Source organism: Seriola aureovittata, chromosome 10, assembly GCF_021018895.1.
Source record: "Seriola aureovittata isolate HTS-2021-v1 ecotype China chromosome 10, ASM2101889v1, whole genome shotgun sequence".
Classification (NCBI taxonomy): domain Eukaryota; kingdom Metazoa; phylum Chordata; class Actinopteri; order Carangiformes; family Carangidae; genus Seriola; species Seriola aureovittata.
Genome location: NC_079373.1, coordinates 23,370,885 through 23,390,951, shown reverse-complemented (window position 1 = coordinate 23,390,951; position 20,067 = coordinate 23,370,885). Strand labels below are relative to the sequence as shown.

Here is a 20,067-nt window from a genome sequence, read left to right as displayed (position 1 = left end):
GCGGCCGAAGAATCTTGATAATTTGATTGTAGCTGCCAGATTGTGATGCAGCTGCTGGTAAAACCGGAAATGAGGAACACAAATCCAGGAGTGACGGGAGGGAGCTGCTCCAAGTTTGAGGAATCCAGCAGTGTGTTGTTAAAAAATAAAAGCCACCACAAGCTTAATAATTCTTAATGTTTTCAGGATGGAGAGATGGTCAGGCCTAAAGTACTAATCAATATTCTTATATAAATAATATTTAAAAGGAAATCTATGAACCCACAGACAATAATCACCTAACTCTGCATCCTCCCTTTGCTCCACAGGGGTTTCTTTTGTGTGTCTTTAAGCGAATTGTTTTGGTTTTATGACGCATAACTGGACTGACATAACACAGCAGGTGTTTAAAATGTTTCGCCGCCACGTTTTTACAGTAGCCCACAAGGGCCAAACCAAACACTGGGCTGAAGGGGGTGTTTATATATGTCTGTCTCATTCTGACACGTTTTCTCTCTGTACCTTTCACTCCCAATAAATCAGCCCGAGCTATATATAGAAATATTTATTAATAACATCTGAAGGGACAGTTAACACAGTCTGCTGTAGGTTCATAATACATCTTGTGTTTACAATATGATTAGTATCTCACAACAAAAGAGAGATTTAAAAATGACTCACAGAAACATGATGCATGCATTGTACCTACAAGGACAGAGGAAAATCGTCATTGTTATTTGTGACAGTGTCCAATACAAAGACATAAACAATACTGGTATTAATCCCAATTTTTCCAAAAACAAACACTGGCTTATTAAAACAAACCACGGGGTGTGGTCCCCGTTAAAGAAGAGAATATTAGGTCCCGTTATTGTGTGTTTTCAGAGAAGACTCAATCCAGTCACTCATTTCCTGGTAACAGAAAGACTAATCGCGATTTGACGACATGATTCTGAGTGATCGACTTCAAATTTAGTTTTTTTTAAATGGGAGCCGTTCTGTCATGACAAAACCCCCATCAAAAAGGCACGAGGGATTTCCCACTGGTTTGTTAAGAGGGATGTTAGCGATGCAAGGCTCAAGACGTCATCGTGAAAAGATATGTCAATTAATGCAGCTTTAAATACATCGTTAACCGAGGTATAAGGAAATATTTTGTCCCTGTCTTGTAGTTTCAGAATCTAATTGTAAGACATTAAGTATCACAGCTGATATTGTGTTCACATGGGCAAATATTCCCATGTTCAATCAAATATCCTCAAACTAACTAAAAATTAACTTAGCTGAGTACAGTCTGGTGATCACAGCAGGAACAATGGCCAAAACTACAAAAATAATACCCAGGTTATAACAAACCAGAAGGCCCAGAATATCACTGAGAATCATTAACAGTCATAGAGATTAGCAGTGATGTTGCCTCGGAGGAGGTCAGCGGACTGGCTCTTTTTTTTTTTTACCAACAACCAAAACAGGCCCGTCATGGCCACCACCAACTCTGATAACAACTGTTCCTTTTATTTTGACCACACCCCGTTAACAAAGTATGACAATTTAACATGCAGTAAATAAAACACTGTATGTTCCATCTGTCAGCTGCTTTACACGTTGTTGGAGCGATTCCTCTTCGGTTTACATCATTACAGGAAGAGTTCTGCAAGGAAGTCACCCATAGCGGTAAAACTGAGGTTTACACTGAGAAAATCTCCTTTATCCACGCCCCTGTCCTGGTGTTCGGCCACATACCTTATAGACAATGAGAGGTTTCAATGTCCCAACACAACAACTAAAGAGCTGAACCTTTGTTGATCTGAACAGGTCGCGCTCTCGCGTAACGTTTCCAGTCCCGTAGCCATGCCTGTCTAACTCTGACTGTATCAATGATAGCTGATCACGCACACGAATCACAAGTCACAGCTTCACACATTCACTTCAAAATGAATGATTTTGGTCCACAAACTGCAAAATTTGCTATAAAAGCTTCACCTGTTAGATCATCTCAACCTGTTAATACTGTCAATTACAACTCAAAATGATGAATGAAAGTACTGTAGTAGTTCAGCTGGAATGTCGTTAAGTGTTTTTTTTTTGTTTTGTTGTGAAGACACATGAGGAAGTAAGAAGTGGGGATTAGCCTTTGCAGCAGTCTTAAGCACACGAAAGCCTAATTCAATCTAATGACACGTCAGTTTGAGTAATGGCTTATAGCTGATGCTACTACTACTGTAGTCACTTGTTAGTCACACCTTGTACTTTACGTCTTAGCCTCTCAGTTGGACTCTGCAAGTCCATCCTCCATCATTCTACCACTCCGAGGCTCTGTGTGTGTGTGTGTGTGTGTGTGTGTGTGTGTGTGTGTCAGTGTTTGTGTGTGTGTGTGTGTGTGCGGTCATGGTGATGGTGGGGTCTTCAGTGAGTTGGTGGATCCTCCTTGGCTTCCGCTCCCTGTCGCTCCCTGTCCGACCCACTGGACGACCACAAAGACAGAGGGAGAGAAGATGATCCAGTTAGTTACAGACAGAAGTGAAGAGAGGAAAAAGTGAATTGAAAGAAAAACCCGGCTGATGTTTCCCAGCCGCTAATGGGATTGTTTTCCCCCTGTGTGTGTGCGTCATCAGGGCAACATGTGGTCCTGGAGACACCTGTTGTACCTGGAAATCACCGCCGAGGTGGTTGTGAGTGTGAGACAAGTCTGGATTTAGCAACTGGTAAAGTGGGTGAGCCAGAGACCACTGGGCCCCCAAAGGACTGAGCTTCACATGTCAAGTAGTTGCACATAACTTAAATAGGAGTTGGCAACACTTACAACTGTACTAATTAATATTTTTATATCAGCAATGGGTCTAATTAGTATATGTAATGTCGAAGAGGTCGTTTATTGTAACACACCCACAGAGGTCTGATCTGCTCAGCCTTTTAGCGTCTTTCAGCTGATTGTTTTGGTTTTCACAGTTGACAATTTTTTAAAACCTTTTTATTTTTACTCTCTTAAGTTGCAAGAATACGGCTGATGAAAGTTGTGTTTACAGCTTGTTTGGCTGCCTCCTAGAGGCAAAAAAAACAAACAGTGACTGCAGCTTCAAATAAACCATCAACTGATGCTGGTGCTAATCAGTCGTAACAGCTTCCTCAGCGTATATCCATTTTCTCTGCGCTGATCTGTTTCCTACCGCCTTGCACTTTTGTTCTCAGGATTATGCATCATTTCATTCAGGAAAGAGTTTCATTACAGAGGGGAAGAAGCTCTTCAAAGTAATGAGCTTGCTAAGTGTCAGTTTGTGAGCGCTTTGAGTTGGTTAACGGGACAATACGTTCGCACATTTTGTTACAAATACATATTTGTACCATCGACTCTTGTCTCGTAAAACGTTTTCAAAACCATTCCTCTTCTGAGAAGCAGTTTATACTCCAACAGAGGAGGTCAAATAAAAGCTAAGATAGCTGCCTCTACTGTGAGTGAAAAAGGTCTATTAGCTTTACTAAACCACTTCCAGTGAGGAGTGGTGTAATCAAAATGATAGTATCCATGGTTACCTGCTATTTTTCCCCATATCAGGATTCTGCTGAAACGCTTTTCTTTCTCTTTTTTTTTTTCCTGAAAGTTGATTCATGATTTTGATCTGATCTGAACTGAACCCCCCCTGGAGCAGGTTACCATGACGATATCTTTTAATGTGAGCCAGCCCTGTGGGAGTGAAAATCCAGAGATTTAAACTCAATGATGGCTTTGGATCACACTAACCTTGCGTCATGGGAGCCCCCCCCCCCCCCCCCCCGCGGTGCGCCTCGCTCTTATTCACTCATTCATTCATGTGACAAAGTGGAGCCAACTCAGCTCTCCCTTTGCTTTCCACTCAGCAGCATCAGAACTGGCTTGAAGTGACTCTGGAGAATTCGAGAGCAATTTTGTTGTTGGTCTTTGTCGTGTGTGTGTGTGTGTGTGTGTGTGTGTGTGTGTGTGTGTTTACAGCCCTGGTTGAAGAGATCAAGCTGGTGAATTATTAATGCTCTCAGTCTGTGGTCAGAGGGTCAGCGAGGTTTTTCTCCAACACTTTAGATAAGCCATAAAAGCCTAAAGTGGATAAGAAACTTGTGAGTGTGTGTGTGTGTGTGTGTGTGTGTGTGTGTGTGTGTGTGTGTGTGTGTGTGTGTGTGTGTGCGCCAGAGAGAGAGAGAGAGAGTATGTGTATGTGTTAAGTGTGCATGGACAGAATGTTGCATGTGTTTGGATTGATTTGTTCAATTTAATCTCTTTTTTTATGCGTGAATACTTGATGTGTGCATATCGCTGTAGATACATAGAGTATATGTGCATTATTGTATGTGTGTGTGTGTGTGTGTGTGTATGTGTGTGTGTGTGTGTGTGTGTGTGTGTGTGACGTGTCCACTAGGCCAGGTCTCCTCAGGGCTTCTGTGTAGATGTTTTTAAAGAAACACAGATAAGCCATTAGCCTGCTGGATCTCAGGCCCTGCTGCTGCTAATGGCCTCAGATATGACACTGCTACTGGAGACTGTCTGACAGAGCCTCAGAGTGTGTGTGTGTGTGTGTGTGTGTGTGTGTGTGTGTGTGTGTGTGTGTGTGTGTGTTTTAGTGCTACACAAATGGCCCTTCAGACAGTAGGAGAGCTCTTCTAGCTTCACCACTGTTGGCAATATCAGGGTCACTGACCTCCCACAAATATTGCCTGCGGTAAACACAGTGTGACAACTAGTGCTTCATTTACTCCAGTAAAACACTGAGTTGTTACCTGGAAGAAGTAGAAGAGGAATCCTGGTGTCAAAATGCAACTGAATTAAATAACAGGGTGACTTAAGCCATAACTGACTTTTCAAAAACACAACAAAATCCATGAGGATTACTAACTCACTACAACAGCTGCTCCGGCTCAATCGTAGCCGACAACATGAGAACAACATTCAGAGAGGAACCTGTCCTCCGTTCACAGTTCCCTTGTGTCGTTGACATTCGACGGGTTCCATCAAAAGGAAGCAACATCCCTGATGTAAAGCAGCTGAAAGCAGAGATGGCCTCGGCGCAGCTCCACAATATTCAGCCTGAACCTCTGCCAATCAGCAGTCAGCTTTCCATTTAGTTATGTCTCCAAATGAATGTGTGTGTCTGTGTTTTGTTTACACTTGAAAATCTGTATTTTTGTCCAAATGTTCCTAACTACTTTGTTAATATAAAACAAATATTCATGTTATATAAACGCTGCTCATAATCCTTTTAAATTCTGAAAAATTGACTGGGAAACTGGGTTAGCTTTCTGGGTTTTTTTTGCTCAAGTGATTTTTCACAGTGTGAGTTGAAATTTCTCTGGTAAATAAAACACTTGTAGCTGCCACTGTTTTCGAAGCAGCACATTTAACTTTAGTCAGTCGTCTGGGTGGTAAAATAATCTACACAGATGCTCATTATACATTAGTCGGCCTGATTTCAGATGGAAATGTCATTTGGGAAGCTGAAGAAAATCAATGACATGTTCATTAGAGGTGAAATAACAATCACGGGGTCCTTAGGCTCTCTCCTAATGAGCATCACCAGAATAAAAAATAACGATGTTGACAGAAGGCATGACGACCAATCTTAATAGCTAACGAGTTAGCTTCCAGCTAGCTGGTGTCCTTTACATTTTAGGAATGATAAATATGCCATCACATCTGTACGCAAAGCTGAAGCGAATATTTAAATCCTTCAAAAGAGAGAGAAGACACACATTAGCTGGCAGATGCTAATGCGTGTCATAGCTGATGCTAGGCGTTACATTTACCCAGACAGAAATCCATGTTTGAAGCGTTTTATCTTCTGACCCCCTCAGCTGAATACCAATAGATTTAGCTTTGACAAGTCCATATGAATTTACATGAATCAGTCCAGCATCTGTTTTAACATGCTCTGTTTTTTTTTAATGAGTGTGGGCTGAGAATTCAGAAATAGAAACAGCTCAGTGAATTTAGCCGCCTCTGTCTGTCTCTCTCTCTCTCTGTCTCTCTCTCTCTCTCTCTGTCTCTCTCTCTGTCTCTCTCTCTCTCTCTCTGTAAGCTCGGTGCCTCTGTTGTGGCAATCAAAGCAAAACAAGTGAAGTACACATCAGGGTTATACAGTCATTTTTGTTAAGTAATTGTTTTATTTCTTTTCTCTTTTTTTTTTTTTTTTTTACTGTACCTCAAAATTGAAAACATAACATGGGAACATGGAATATGAAACATCATTTAGATTCCATTCAATTACATTTATAAAGTTTGTTCTTCTAAGCTTCTTTTTTAGTTCAGAGAAGCTTCTGTACACTCCATTGTATGGACGTGTCTCATTGAAATGATCAATGCTTTTTGTGTATTTGCCTGTTAAATATTCTTACACAGTTATGGTTTCACTTATATGTTCTGATTTCTTGGTCTGATAATTCACATTTGAGTGAAATGTCTTAATTTTTAGTTAAGTACTAGACTAGTACTTTGGTCGATGACGAAGCACCAGTTAAACTCCCATCAGCCTCAGCTGTACCTTGTGTTTAGTGCTAATTGTCCAATGTTAGCATCCTTATACACTAAACTAATATGGTAAACATCGGAAATATTACCTGCTAAACATCGGCATCTTGATATTGACATTAGCATTTAGCTCAAAGCGCCGCTGTACCAAGATGCTAGCATGGCTGAAGACCCCAGTAAGTCTAGTCTCACCTCTTTCCTCTTGTTTTCAGATGCTTAGTTTAAACCATCTATAGACAAATACTGTACCACTACACAGTGTACCTCTATGAGCGGGTGCCAGTGTGCGATGGGTTTCCGTGGATACGTCAGCATTTCACTCCAGTGGTCTCGTCCCAGACTCTCAGCCTCATTGCCCACCCTGCAGACTCCGATCACTTCATTATGTCCAACCCTGCAGGACAGCCAGGGATAACACACAGAGACACCAGAGTGTTGCATCAGTTAATGTTCTGCAGATGGAGTTGATATACTGCGTGCATGTAGCTCACTAACCGATCGTAGTCCATGACGGCTATGAGCAGGCTGATCTGGTCGATGTTCTCAGGAGGAACATCAAACACAATGGCCTCATTGTACACTGGGTTCAGAGTGTTACGCTTGGTTGACGTCTTCCTCTTCTTCAGCCTCCGGCCTTCACACATCAGGGACACTTTCACATACGGATCTAGAGGTAGGAGAAGGTAATGTAGTGCTTTCGCTCAGAACAATAAAGCACTCGCAAAACCTCGTGTGCACATTTGACTACCTCACCTCACAGCAGAAACACTACATTGTCAGTCAGCACCCACCTGAGGCTCCAGTGATGTCCATGGCTTTGAGATTTCTGGCTTTGATCATGGTGATGGTGAGCCTGCCCGCCGTGGGGAGATAGCACAATGAGAACATCAGCTCTCCCAGGTCCACGTTGTCCTGCAAATCAACATGTTACATTTTTATAGCAGTACTGTTAGATTATCAATTTATCATTTTAATAACAGACTTTAAATCACAGTCAAATTTTCATTTGCTATAACACGTCTCCTGCAAAAGCAGAAGATAATGATGCATCACTTGACAGTCATTAGTAGAAAATGATTTCTCTGTACTGTCTTTTAGTAAGGGGCAACTGCATTTGCTGTGTTTATCCACTCATTTGTTACGGTTTTCCTTTGATTCGTCAGCTGTCTGTATACATGGTCTCAGCTTTTCCTACCAAATCGAAAAGATTTAGTTGTAGGAGTTTTTATGTTGTAACATCACAAGGATAGAAGGCTGAGTGATTTAAGAAGTGATTCAATATTATGAAAAGCACAACTCTGGAACATGACCCCTGCCACAAAGAAAACTAATGAATACAAGCCAAAACAATAGTTGCAGTACTGCTGTTAGCCTCAAGGCAAAATTGGTCCCTGGTTTACATCCATGTTGGGAAGCAGGCAGTTTTCTCTCTCCCTGTCTTTAGTTGGCACATACAAGTCTTAGTGCATGACTGCAGATCAGTCGAACAGCCCGAAACTGGTGGCAGTAAAGTCTATTGCCTTGCTCCGCTCTCGTGCACACGTAAGTGCACGCTTGCACATGTGCATGACATAACAGGAAATCCTGGAACAACTTGCAAAAACGGACAAACTCTTCATAGCGTGCCTTTAAGTAGCATCAGACCCAACAACTTTAGACTTCTTTATAAGCTACAACAAACGTTGCTCACATTTGCTCAAGAAAAGTTGCATTTAGAATCAAACACCATAGAACTGAGCAAGAAGTGTTGGACTTTGGACTTGTGATAAAAAGCTTGAGAAAAACAACTTTGCTTAAGGATCATGATTAAACAATTAAACCAAAATAATTTGGTTTTAATCCGTTTTTTGGGTGTATTTAACAGATGGCACGTTATATGTAATATGTTAAGGGAATGATACAAGTCTTTGCACCTCAGATGTGGATCAAGCCTGTGACACCTCCATGGCAATCTCTCTAATCACATCTGCAATGTGCAGCAATGGCATGACTCACTGTTCATCAGCATGTTTCATGTTACAGGGTTGTCATGTGCCGAGCATTTCAACGATATGTGCAACCTGGTTTAGGTATTTGTTTCATGTTGTTTTCCTAAGAGAATACAACCCTTGCTTTCACAACTTCATTTACATTCATGCACATGCGAGGATCTTTCCCCAATTAACACATCTGAAAATAACATGAAGGTGTGAGGAGCGAGTGATGCGCTTATACAAGCGCACAAGGTTTCTTACGGGGGAAACTCTGATCTCCAGTTTTATGTTTTCTTTCACACACTGCGCTGACACAGAGCTCCCTTTTACAAGATCTTAAACTGGAGGTTTAGGATTATTTATGAGTCAAATTTGTCCTAAAGTTTGGATACTTCATCAAAATGAGGAATCTTAAAGGAAAATGGCAAATGGCAGATGTTGTTCCAGCTGTTTCAGCATCTGCAAATACAAGTAATTGAATTCAGTTAGAGCTCACATAATGTAACAAACACTCTCTCTTCCTGCTCTGAATTCAGCTGCTTTATGTTTCACTGTTGCAATGCAGGTTAACATCTGATGTGTCTTAATTCATTCTGCCCAATCAGTGATTAATACACAGGATGTTAATGATTTTGTATTTTGTCTTTGTCAGTAGCAGCCTATTAGATAGAAAGCCTAGTTAAAGGTCAGATGTAGTGGTTATACTGGAAAATCATTATTTCATTCAAACATCAATAAGTGCTCTGTCTCATGCTGATTAAGATTAATTGGAGTCAGGTTATACAGGCAGCACACACACACACACACACACACACACACACACACACAGTAGAACGCTGTTGCTCTGGGTGTTCTGCTCAAAAATCGCTGAAAATCAAATTGAACAAAATGAGATGATTCATCATGGAAGACAGCATCTACACGCCCGCGAGCATGTTAACACATAGACTCACACATATGCACACACACACACACACACACACACACAAAGAGTGTTGTCCGGGATCTGTGACAGTCTGACTGCGTGATGAGTTGATTCATCACACGTGTTGCTGAGGCAGAATCCACCTCTGACACTGCATCATCGCCGCTGCTTAGAGCCCCGGGTGTTAATGATGTACAGCTTATGATGTCTCCGAGGTGTAACACTTATATGAATTTTGGCACAAGCGCAGGCATGCACACACTAAACAGGCCGGCATGTACACAAGGCTGTAGACTGGCAAGCCCTTCAGCTCTCCACAGATAATGTGATAACCTTCTCCCATAACACACACACACACACACACACACACACACACACAGTCGTGGAGCACACTTAAGTTTTCAGACTATAGAGTGCCGATCACTACTCTTATGAGCACTCAAATCAAGCCTGCGGTCAGGATTATGGTCACTTGTTCTCAGTCAATGAAATTAGACCGGTGCTCTAAAGCGCTCCAATAAAGCAGAGCGAACGTGTGGACAGTCCATCTTCTCCAATTATACCACTAGCACCTTCTCTCCCTCAGGATCAGCCAGGCTTCATCCACCAGCCTCGCTCTTGTTGCGTCTTTAACAATCACTGACTCAGTCTAACTCCGTCTCACTCCTCTGCCTTTCTCTTTCTCCGTCTTTGTGTGTGTGTGTGTGTGTGTGTGTGTTTGTGCAGGGGCTTCTCGAAAGTGCTATGTTTAGCTTCTGTCGCTGTGAAATTAGCTGCTACATTAAACCTTTATTAAACAATTGGAGACAGTGGCGGTGCTGTTTCCCAATACATCGTGATGATTCCCCTTATGCTTCTGACAGAAAATGATATTTATGTTGTTTTGTTGTGGGATGTAAACACACACTCCTTTAGTCTTGAACCCGTAAAGTTATTTCCCTTTTTGCTGTGAGGCAGAGGAGTGAAGAAATAAAGATTTTAATTTTTACAGCAATGGCTTTGTTTATTTGAATGAATTATACTAAATTAAATTTGTAATTAAAGAGTATTCAAACTGTTTATTATTGCACAAAGTTGGCGCTTATTTAAAAAGAATAGCATAAATGAAAGCAGGAGAAACTGAAGGTTCCTGACTTGTTCCAAAGACACTGGATCCTAATGACATCATGGCGTCATCACTACAAACCAGGCACTATTTAGTACATACAAATGTTTATGCGGTTACTGTATAAAACTTAATGTACTAGACTATTTCTAACTAACAGAAAATTATAAGTGCACCACTGTCCCTAAATCAGACTGCGACTTTAAAATGGCTCAAATACACGTCATGAAAACACGTATTCCAGTAAAATAAAATAAAATTCTGAGGTGTCTTGGATTCAAAGAAATAAGTGCACTAATTCATGCTTTCAATTTAGTCATTTGTGTCGATTAAAGCAGCAATAATTCAAATCAAACAGAGCCATATATAAAAACCTCAGTCAGCTACTGTCTGTGTCCGAATGCATAACAACCACAAATCACATGTCAAGTCACCCACTGCCCAGCCAGACGTTTACCTACCACTATTAATGTGTACAGATACAAGACGTGTCAGATAACCTTTTCTGTTCTGCAGTACACAATCTACACTTTTTGCTCTTGCACAAACTTCGGCAGTGTTGCTGAGAGTGATTCTTCTGTGGTTACTGCAACTGAAATACACTACTCTCAGGCTGGTTCGTGCACTTCTGATACTAATGTTGTTGTTTAGCTTTGCAAATAATTTTCATGAATGTTTTCCAATATTATATATTATGTGATGTGAGGCGCAGTTAGTAAGAAATATGAATCTGTTCAGCAACAGGTGTTAGAATTTTTATATTATGATTTTATTTATCTAATATTTTTTATTTTTTTGCAGAGATTTTCTCGTCAGTTCTTATGACACACACCCACGAGGTCATGAACAAGTGTGTGCACCGGCATGGTGGGTTTTGTGGTCTTTTAAAGGAAACTGTAAATAGCTGATTTAGTATCGTGAGGACAAAAAGCAGGCACGAGAATTTGTTCAGCTCACTTAAACATCGGAGATCCTGTTACACCAGGGCCAATCAACAGTACAGTATATCTGCCTGGGTGAACATGGTGGAAGTAAATAAATCACTGCCCAGGCTGAACTTTAGCTGTATGGATGAATGTACCCTGGCAGAATCAGGTTAGGCTGAAGGATCCTTCATAACTCTCAGTAAAAAACAGTGAGTCAGTACAAAAACTGCCTGGCTTTAGCTGATTGGTTGAAGTACAGATGAGACTGAATAGGCTGCAGCCTTGAGAAAACATGTTTCAAGACTGCAAATTTAAAAGTCTGTGTCATGCATGTTCCTCACTTCAACTTAGGTTTGCATCTATTGTTTAACATACTGTACGTAGACATTTGTACCAAAAAGAAAGAGTCTGATGTCAGCATTTCAAAAGTTGTTAATTTGGAAATGTGAGTGTGATTATTAGAAACCCTCTGCCGAGAAGCATCTGCGGCTTCTGTGCTTTAACTAATGTCACAATGAACCTCATTAAACCTGCACTCACTACTTAGAAATCTCTTCCATTGCTTTACAGGAGCTAATGTTTTGGAGCTTCTCATGGTAATTGGCCCGAGGACAAACCTACTTGCCGACCCTTGGTTTGGTAAAATAGTACACGGTGCAATTTTTCCTTTGATCTGTTTAAACCACCCCACTGCAGCTGATTGTGTGGTGAAGTGTTTACTCTGATTGAGGTGTTTTATATGGAGGATTTTTGTTCTGTTTGGGCTTTTAAACCGATTATAATCAGATCAGATTGGTTTCAGCAGAAAGGAGCAAGCGAGCAAAAAGTTCAGTTCACACAGATTAAATTGAACTAGTTCATAGTTCACAATTATTATTATTTTTGATTTTAATTGAAAATAGTTTTGAGTTGCAGTTTTTAAAGAAAGATAGAGCTAAACCAGAGTACGTATCTGTGTGCAGGTTCTATGCCTGTTCACCCCTCTAATATGTCCAGGATCTCCCACTGACTCAATTGACCGTAAGCATCTGGAGAATCATATTTCTCACGTAGTCAATAAGGGGAAATGGGAGGACAAGTGCTTGTTATATGGCTCCATTTATCAATGTTGGGAAACGGGAACCTCCTTTACTGAATTAACCACACACACACACACACACACACACACACAACACATAAACACTCACACTGTGTATACACATGCTGACCCCATTTATCAAGGTCCTAATTACAGGCCAACCAGACTGCAGTCGATAGTATTGACTGGCCCTGTAGGAGCTGCAGGTAACAGTGTCTTTAAAGTCTTCATCGTCTTTGTCTCCAGAAGATCTTCAGCTGAGGAGACAGAAGGCAGGAACGCACATGTAATAATGTGATAGATGTCCAAAAGCAAATTGAATCTCTTGACATATGTCCAATAGACAAGCTTCCCCTGAACTGGTACAAAGGCCTTATAGCACCAGAGGGAAATTCATCTGTGTGTCTTTGTGAAAAATGAGATTCCAGCCCGTTGACTGTATGTTGATGTAGTTACTACCTATCGGGCTGTAGTTGTTACACTACTGTAGCTGCTAACAGCTAACAGCTAACAGCTAACTGCAAACAAAAAACTCATATCGGTCCAGTAGCGCCGCTGGGTACTGAGGAGGGGTCGTCATCGTTTCGTGTCTCAAACCGAGAGTAAAAGTTGTCGAGCGCATCAGGAAGGAAGGCGACACTGACACAAGCAGGTGATGTTGCTCTGTAGTTGGTGACGGCCTGGATGTGCTGTCACACGTGTCGCTGCTGTGGATTTTTTTGGGTGCGTGTGCACACTTTGCCGCTCTGACAGGTGGGGCCATGCTGCTCTTAGGTGGCGCTATAGAAGCATTATGCTACTGCAGAGCGAAGGACGGACGCAGGGCAGAGTCAAGATTCAGTCTGAGCCAGCAGAGGTACATACGGGTTCCACAGGAAGATTTTAATTTTTGTTTCAGTAATTAATGGTGTGTGGATTAAGAGTGAGACTCTATAGCTTCAACATGAATGCACACGGAAGAGGAATCTCACCCTGGCAAACTCACTAAAGGAATGTGTCAATTTTAAATCTGTAAACACACTAATCACCTTGCTTAATTACATATATATAGTAACAAGTTCAAGCAGCGTAGACTGTATTAGGACTGTGCGAGTGCTCCAATGACTGACCTTTTACTGTACACCTTGTCAGATGAACCTCATTTATTTTTCTATAAGCATACAGCACAGAAATATATGTGTACATTACAGTCCGGCGCATATGGTCAGGGATGGCTAGAAGCTCGTTCTGTGCCGGCAGCCATGATTAATGCACACAGATTGGAGACTGGACCAGCGCACGGTCCCCCCCCCCCCCCTGTAATCCCAAGGGAGGTAACCTAGTTCTGCTGGGGCCGGTGCGAGAGAGAGAGAGAGAGAGAGCGAGAGATAGGGAGAGAGAGGAATTTCTTTAGATCTCCCTCACAGATGCAAAATGCTGGGAAATAAACACTCACACACACACACACACACACACACACACACACACAAATCAGGTGCAAGAAACGCAAACAGCGAATGTTCACTTTTGTATCTGCACATATGGTAAATGCCTCGGTCAAATGTTGTAAACAAGGTGGGGTCAGTTTCACTGTAAAAGAAGCAAATGCAAAAGCGAAGGAGTGAAAAAAAAAAAAAAAAAACTGCAGGAAACAGATTATACTTCTTCACTACTTCTGATACTTGAGGTGAAAATTGCACCTGAAACCAACCATCTGTCCCCATTTCCTCTAGGTTTTTAGCCTTATCTAATAGAGAAGCTCCACGACACGAGGGAGACGGCGGCCACACAGATCCACAGTGCGGCCTGCTCCACTGGGCTGATTGCTGCACACAGCGCTATCCATCTCCATCTCACTCCCTCCCTCCCTCCCTCCCTCTCTCACCCTCGCTGTCCAGCAACCAGCGCGACGGCCCACCAGGAATCTTCCAGTGCCTCATGATTAGTCACTCGCTTGCCCGACATACACTTCATAGAAAGAAAAAAAAATTCAAAGACATAGTAAATGATCCAGGATCTGCCCCACAAAAGATTTATGGGTTCCTCCCTGGCTCACGCCCCATCCCTTCAGCAAGATCAGTGCAGTTTAGTACTTTTGCATAATCCTGCTGACAAACAAACAGACACATAGACAGACACGGGTGAACGGAGGTGAGTCCTCAATCTCCAGTCTGATTTTAGTCTCAAATCTTTTGAGGATGAGTCGAGGTGAAGTCACAAACTCATGTCCTCATCTCTGTTATCTAAATCAAACACTTCATGGAAATAGCTTAATCAAATGATCTATTATCTTATATATTCACCTGTCAACGTAAACGTATTGATATAAGACTGAAGGGGACAGAGGAGGAGCTGATGCTACAGGAGTGAGGATTGGAAAGTCTGGCCACAAGTCATGATGGAGGTTCACACCCAGAGTCTTGTCTGTGGTTTATGTCATACAAGGACTTTGGTTGAGGATCCTGGTTTTGGTCTCCATTCACTGTGGACCTAAACATAACCTCATAAGCTCACTAAGTTCAGTATCAACATTATTTGCGAATTGGAAAATAAATAAATTGAAAACATTTCCTCATTATGTTCATAGAAATCAAAACAAAGTTTCCTTCAAAACGTATTTGCTTTTGCAAATTGTATATTGTATATTAATGAAATGTAGTGGGAGAAGAAGCAGATAATGGTTCTCAGTTCTCTCCACTCAGAGGATTGTGTTTACACGTGGATGGATAAACTGAGGCAGCAAGTTACAATGAATTGAATAAACGTTACCTACTGCATGTCACAAGTTATAGTTATAATATGTTAATCAGCTACATTACACATTTTTAATCTGTTACAAAAATAATTGAAAAAAATGCCTGTTCACATTATTTACAATCAGCCTTAAGAACCAAAGTATAATATTTATTTTAAAATATTATCTCCGACATGTTATTTATTCAAGTTACAAAAAAGTGAATTGATTTTTTTTGCTTTGGAAGAAAAAGTATTTCAGAGGTGATCAAGGTAAACAACATATCCTGAGCTGGAGAGGTCCAGTAGTTTGCATCGTTCATTGCAGTCTATGATGGGTAAATGTATGATTAATAAGGGATTATATTTAGAGAGTGGACCCCTCAGTGTCGGACTCAGGAGACAGGACAGCTATAGTTCACCAGTCAGATGCCACAGAGGTTCTAACCCATTTATACTGACCTTATTTAGCTTAGACGCTGTTAGAGTCTGAAAGGTGTTAAAGCAATATTTGTGAACAAACGACATAAGTGTGTGTATGTGTGTGTGTGTGTGTGTGTGTTTGTGTGTTAATAATTAATAATAATAACAGGCCAGAAGTGATTTAGTGCTGACCCAGCTAAAGATCAGTTTCTGGCTTTGAAACTAATTACTTGATGAGCATCAGCTGTGTTCTCTATGTAAGTTTCAAAGCGTCTCCCAAAGACGAGGCGGAGCAGTGGCGACGCTCCAGACAGCAGGGGCGGGTTCCCGAAACACTCTCTGTGATACGCTGAATTTCAAGTCCTTTTGTACAATTTTCATGAGTTTCCTAACAGAGGCAAGTGACATGGCCTCATAAATACTGTATTTATAGAGTAATAGTGCAACTACTACAACTTTAGTTTGATATTGTGAGGGTAAAGCTTATATACACTGATGATCTACAGTAGATGTTAATACGAATAGAGTAAAAATTGACCCAAGTTATAAGGATACTGTCTGAAAACCACAAAAGCATGAATGAAACTTTGAATAAATCCATGTAGTAGATAAGTAGTAGTAGATAGTAGAGAAAGTGAAGCATAATACAACCTCAGAGTTGTTTCCGTAAGGACACATGTAACTCATTCCTCCATCCCAACAGTATCACAAAGAGAGCGGTTAAGACAGCTGGCCTCATTTCTTTATGCAAATTGCTTACAGCTGCAAAATTTCACCGAACCTTGTCTCCTTGGTGTTGACTCACTTGTCTACCTAAGTTGAGCATCTGTTCTTTTACAAGGTCTTATTGTGTTCACAAATGCATTTTGTAATAAAAGGATTAGACACCAGGGAACGAGTCTTTTCCAAGGCTGAATGATCTATTACACTGTTAGTAGCACAAACAAACAAACAAACAAACAAATACACACACACACACACACACACACACACACACACACACACACACACACACACACACACATACACACAACCAAAGGAGGAAGTGCTTCTAGTTCATCAGAGGGAATAAAGCATCATGTTGATCATGAGGAGCAGTTCAGTGAGAGCTCTGAGGAAAGGACAGGTACAAAACAAACACTCTTTTTGCATGTTTGTTGCTGGGATATTTGCAGAGCATATTGAATGTAAAGTCACCACTACGAAGCATTAAAACATTGCCCTGTATGCAATAGAGTGATACTTGGATATGGGAGACAGTGGTGCAGCGGTGTCCTTAGATCAGACCAGATTTCCTGAGGTTAAATTCACCTGTGTGGCGTAAGGAAAAGTAAGCAGGACACAAACTAGTAGCATGTGCAGTAAAAACCACAGATCACATATAACATGATTGGCTGCAGCTCTGCTCTGCGAGACGGACACTGATAGAGTCGTTCACATGTTATCCTCTTCAGAGCAATTTCAAGTGTGGAAGCTGCATTAACTGCCACTACACAAAAAGCCTTTTAAGCACTGTACTAATGGAAAGAGCTTCTTCTTTTCAGCAGGCATAAATGAGGATTTTTCAGCTATTAAGTTTTTATAGAGATGTTTTTTATGTTCTTAAATATTTAAAAATCCCTTATTTATGTGCCTCTATAGTTCTAATTCTTCAGTGATCATATGTAGCACTTAGTAAAGTGTTGTTTAAGAAGCAGTATCTATTGTTAGGCAAACCTAACCCTATGTTTATAATATGTTGAATGATGATGACCACGATGAAGACCACAGGCCAAGTTATTCTCTATACTCCAAGTTTCACTGGAGTCTTGACCTCTTATATACACCCTACTACACCTCTGATAAAAGGTTTATTTTTTAGCCGGAGTGACACAGCGAGCGGGGCCATATAATCGTGAATGTCGCTGACTGACTGACTGAGTGATCATAGTTCCACCATTGGTCGGCTGAATGCCAGCGGGGGGGGGGGGGGGGGGGGGGGCAGAGAATAGGAGAGAAGCAAATAGATGAAGGGCTGAAACCGGCTGACACTAGGCAGAATGCTAATGGCCTATGAGGCGGTTCAGCCATATACTCGGCTTTGACCTAGTCTTGTGTATTTGACATCTCATTAGCTATATTCTGTGTACCTTATCACTGTCAAGCTTTAAGCTAAAACTGTGCTCCTAATAAAAGTATTGCAGTACAAATGGTTTGTTATTATCCCAGTCTGAACCTGTGCTAGTAGTTTTAGTTTTTGAAAATGTGACTTAGGTTGAAATGTTGCACAAACTATATAATCCTGTGAATTCTCTCTCCACAAAGTAATTGTAATCAGAGTCAAAAGCACTATACACTGTCCTCTGACTTGATAAAGGTGCTGTCTCCTTGCTTGGCCTTGTTGTAACTGCTCATAAACCAGAAAAAGATATATTTCTATCCCAAATGGAGCCTCACCAGCCTGCAATCCTCACTCAACAAGACAGGCAAACCATGAGGATTTCCCTGACTAGGAAGATCTGACTCCCTTACTGAGTTACTCAGTACACCAACACTTTAGATTTATCCAAGTGAATAATGTAATATAGACAATGTCGCTGTATCTCTGGCAATCCATCCCCTGTCTTATGTCAGTGTAGATCTGGGTCACTACCCCCAAGTGTTTCCTACTGCTTTCATTAAACATTAACTGAGTCTAAGTATATTTCTATGTCTCTGCCTCTTGAAACCACAGATGAGTTCCACTTGGATGGGAAATGAGATACAAGTCCACTGACATATCTCCTTCCAGCTGCTGTTGTAACAGGGTTTTACAGAGTTTCTTGCTCTCTTGATTGTTTGATTTTGGCCAGGCTGAGGAAAAGACATGTGATTTAGGCTGGTGCAGATACTTTTGCCCTTGTCGACCTACGAAATGGAAATATGCTGCAAAAATCTGTGATGTAAATTATGTAAAGTTTCAAACACATTTAGAGGAGAAAGACAGTGACAGAATATTAAGAAATGGATGAAAGTTGGTATCTCACCGAGGTTACATATTGTATGTCTCGGCACAGTTTTGTCTCCCGGGGAAAGTCGGCAAGATCCAGGAAGTTGTCCACCACCACTTGGCCAATCAAATCATGGCGCGAGAACCTGTCAAAGTCGTACACGCTGAAATGCAGCTTTCGGCCTGACAGCTCAGCGTACGCCACGGGAAAGAGAAACACCTCATCGAACACTGGGTTGAGTGTCTTGCGGTGCACCTTGGTCTGGTGCTTGGTTTTGCGGTCGGGCAGTAGGTAGATCTTGACGTAAGGATCGGAGGTCCCTGAGAAGTCCTTGGCGGGAAGGTCCTGGGCCTTGTGGATCTTCACAATCAGCTGCTCAAGGTCAAAGTCAAACTTGAGGATGAAATTGAGACGCCCGCAGCTGTCGGTGTGACGCCCGTCTTCAGCGTCCACCGAACGCTGCTTGTAAAGTTCCGGTTTGATTCGGCCCAAACCAGACAGAGACTCCTGGCGCTGGAACTGAGCAGGGTTGAAGTCCGGATTGGACAAGTTCATCTGACGACGGATGGAGTTGTGTCTGTAACAAAAGATGAAGCACATGAAATCATTCAAAACCTTTTTACTCTTGAGTTCTCGTTGCTGTGATGGCAAATGCTGAAGCCACCGTGTTCCTGATGTATTATACTGTCAGTAGGTTCAGGGATTGACGTGTGCTGACCGTACAGACGAGGTAGGCTCAGTAATCTGTCTCTGGACCCTGTCCCTGGCCAGAGTGTGGACCTGGTTTTTCTCCACCTTGGTCTGGGTCTCCAGTGGGATGTCAGGCGATGTGTGGCTTATCTTTAGGGTTGACTCCGGGACAGCCACGGCCGAAGGCAGCCCTGACGGCTCCTTCACGCAGCCATCCTCGCTGTACTCCCTTTCCTCCCCGTCCACCTGCACAACAGACACCAGTGTTGACATTACTACGAATACTATTTCAGAAATGCTAACTTGGGAGTGATATCTTTGGTTGGGGGATTTGAGGACAGAGCTGTAATTATAGAAAATCGGCGTATATGGTCCCTTGGTGAAGTTTTCTTTAAGACAGCTGGGCAGACGAGAAATTATTATTATTATTTTGTATCACCTACACTCTGGCAGCCATATTGCTTTGGAGTCATGACAAAGATAAAAAGCAGTTTCCAGTGTCACAATAATCTAAGTTTGGGCTGCAAGGGGAGATGCTGTCAGCGCATCAGGGTGTGAATTCTTAACACTCTCTCCTTTGTCTTATCATTTTATATTGGAGAGATTTCAACTACATGAAACATTATGTGCTGCAGGCTTGTTCCTGTAGCGCCACAGCCACACATCCAGGGTCACAGTTTTGTGTGGTGCAGTTATCATGGCTCAGATGTAACATTCCCTAAAGAAGAGTCCAACATTTTGGGAAAAAGGCTTATTCACTTTCCTGCTGAGAGTTAGAGGATCGGCACAGCTACTAC

General features: G+C 41.7%; 1 protein-coding gene across 1 annotated transcript in view; it reads right to left on the bottom strand.

The window, feature by feature from the left end:
• Window positions 1–529: 529 nt before the first annotated feature.
• Window positions 530–20,067, bottom strand: part of syt9b (synaptotagmin IXb) — a 37,087-nt gene continuing 17,549 nt past the window's right edge. Inside the window, exons 3-8 of the mRNA XM_056388191.1 lie at window positions 19,299–19,516; window positions 18,617–19,157; window positions 7,261–7,381; window positions 6,965–7,136; window positions 6,734–6,863; window positions 530–2,443 (exon numbers count right to left, since the gene is read on the bottom strand). Coding sequence (XP_056244166.1) covers window positions 2,366–2,443; window positions 6,734–6,863; window positions 6,965–7,136; window positions 7,261–7,381; window positions 18,617–19,157; window positions 19,299–19,516 — 1,260 coding nt within the window. The 3' untranslated portion in view covers window positions 530–2,365. The remainder of the gene's footprint in view (window positions 2,444–6,733; window positions 6,864–6,964; window positions 7,137–7,260; window positions 7,382–18,616; window positions 19,158–19,298; window positions 19,517–20,067) is intronic.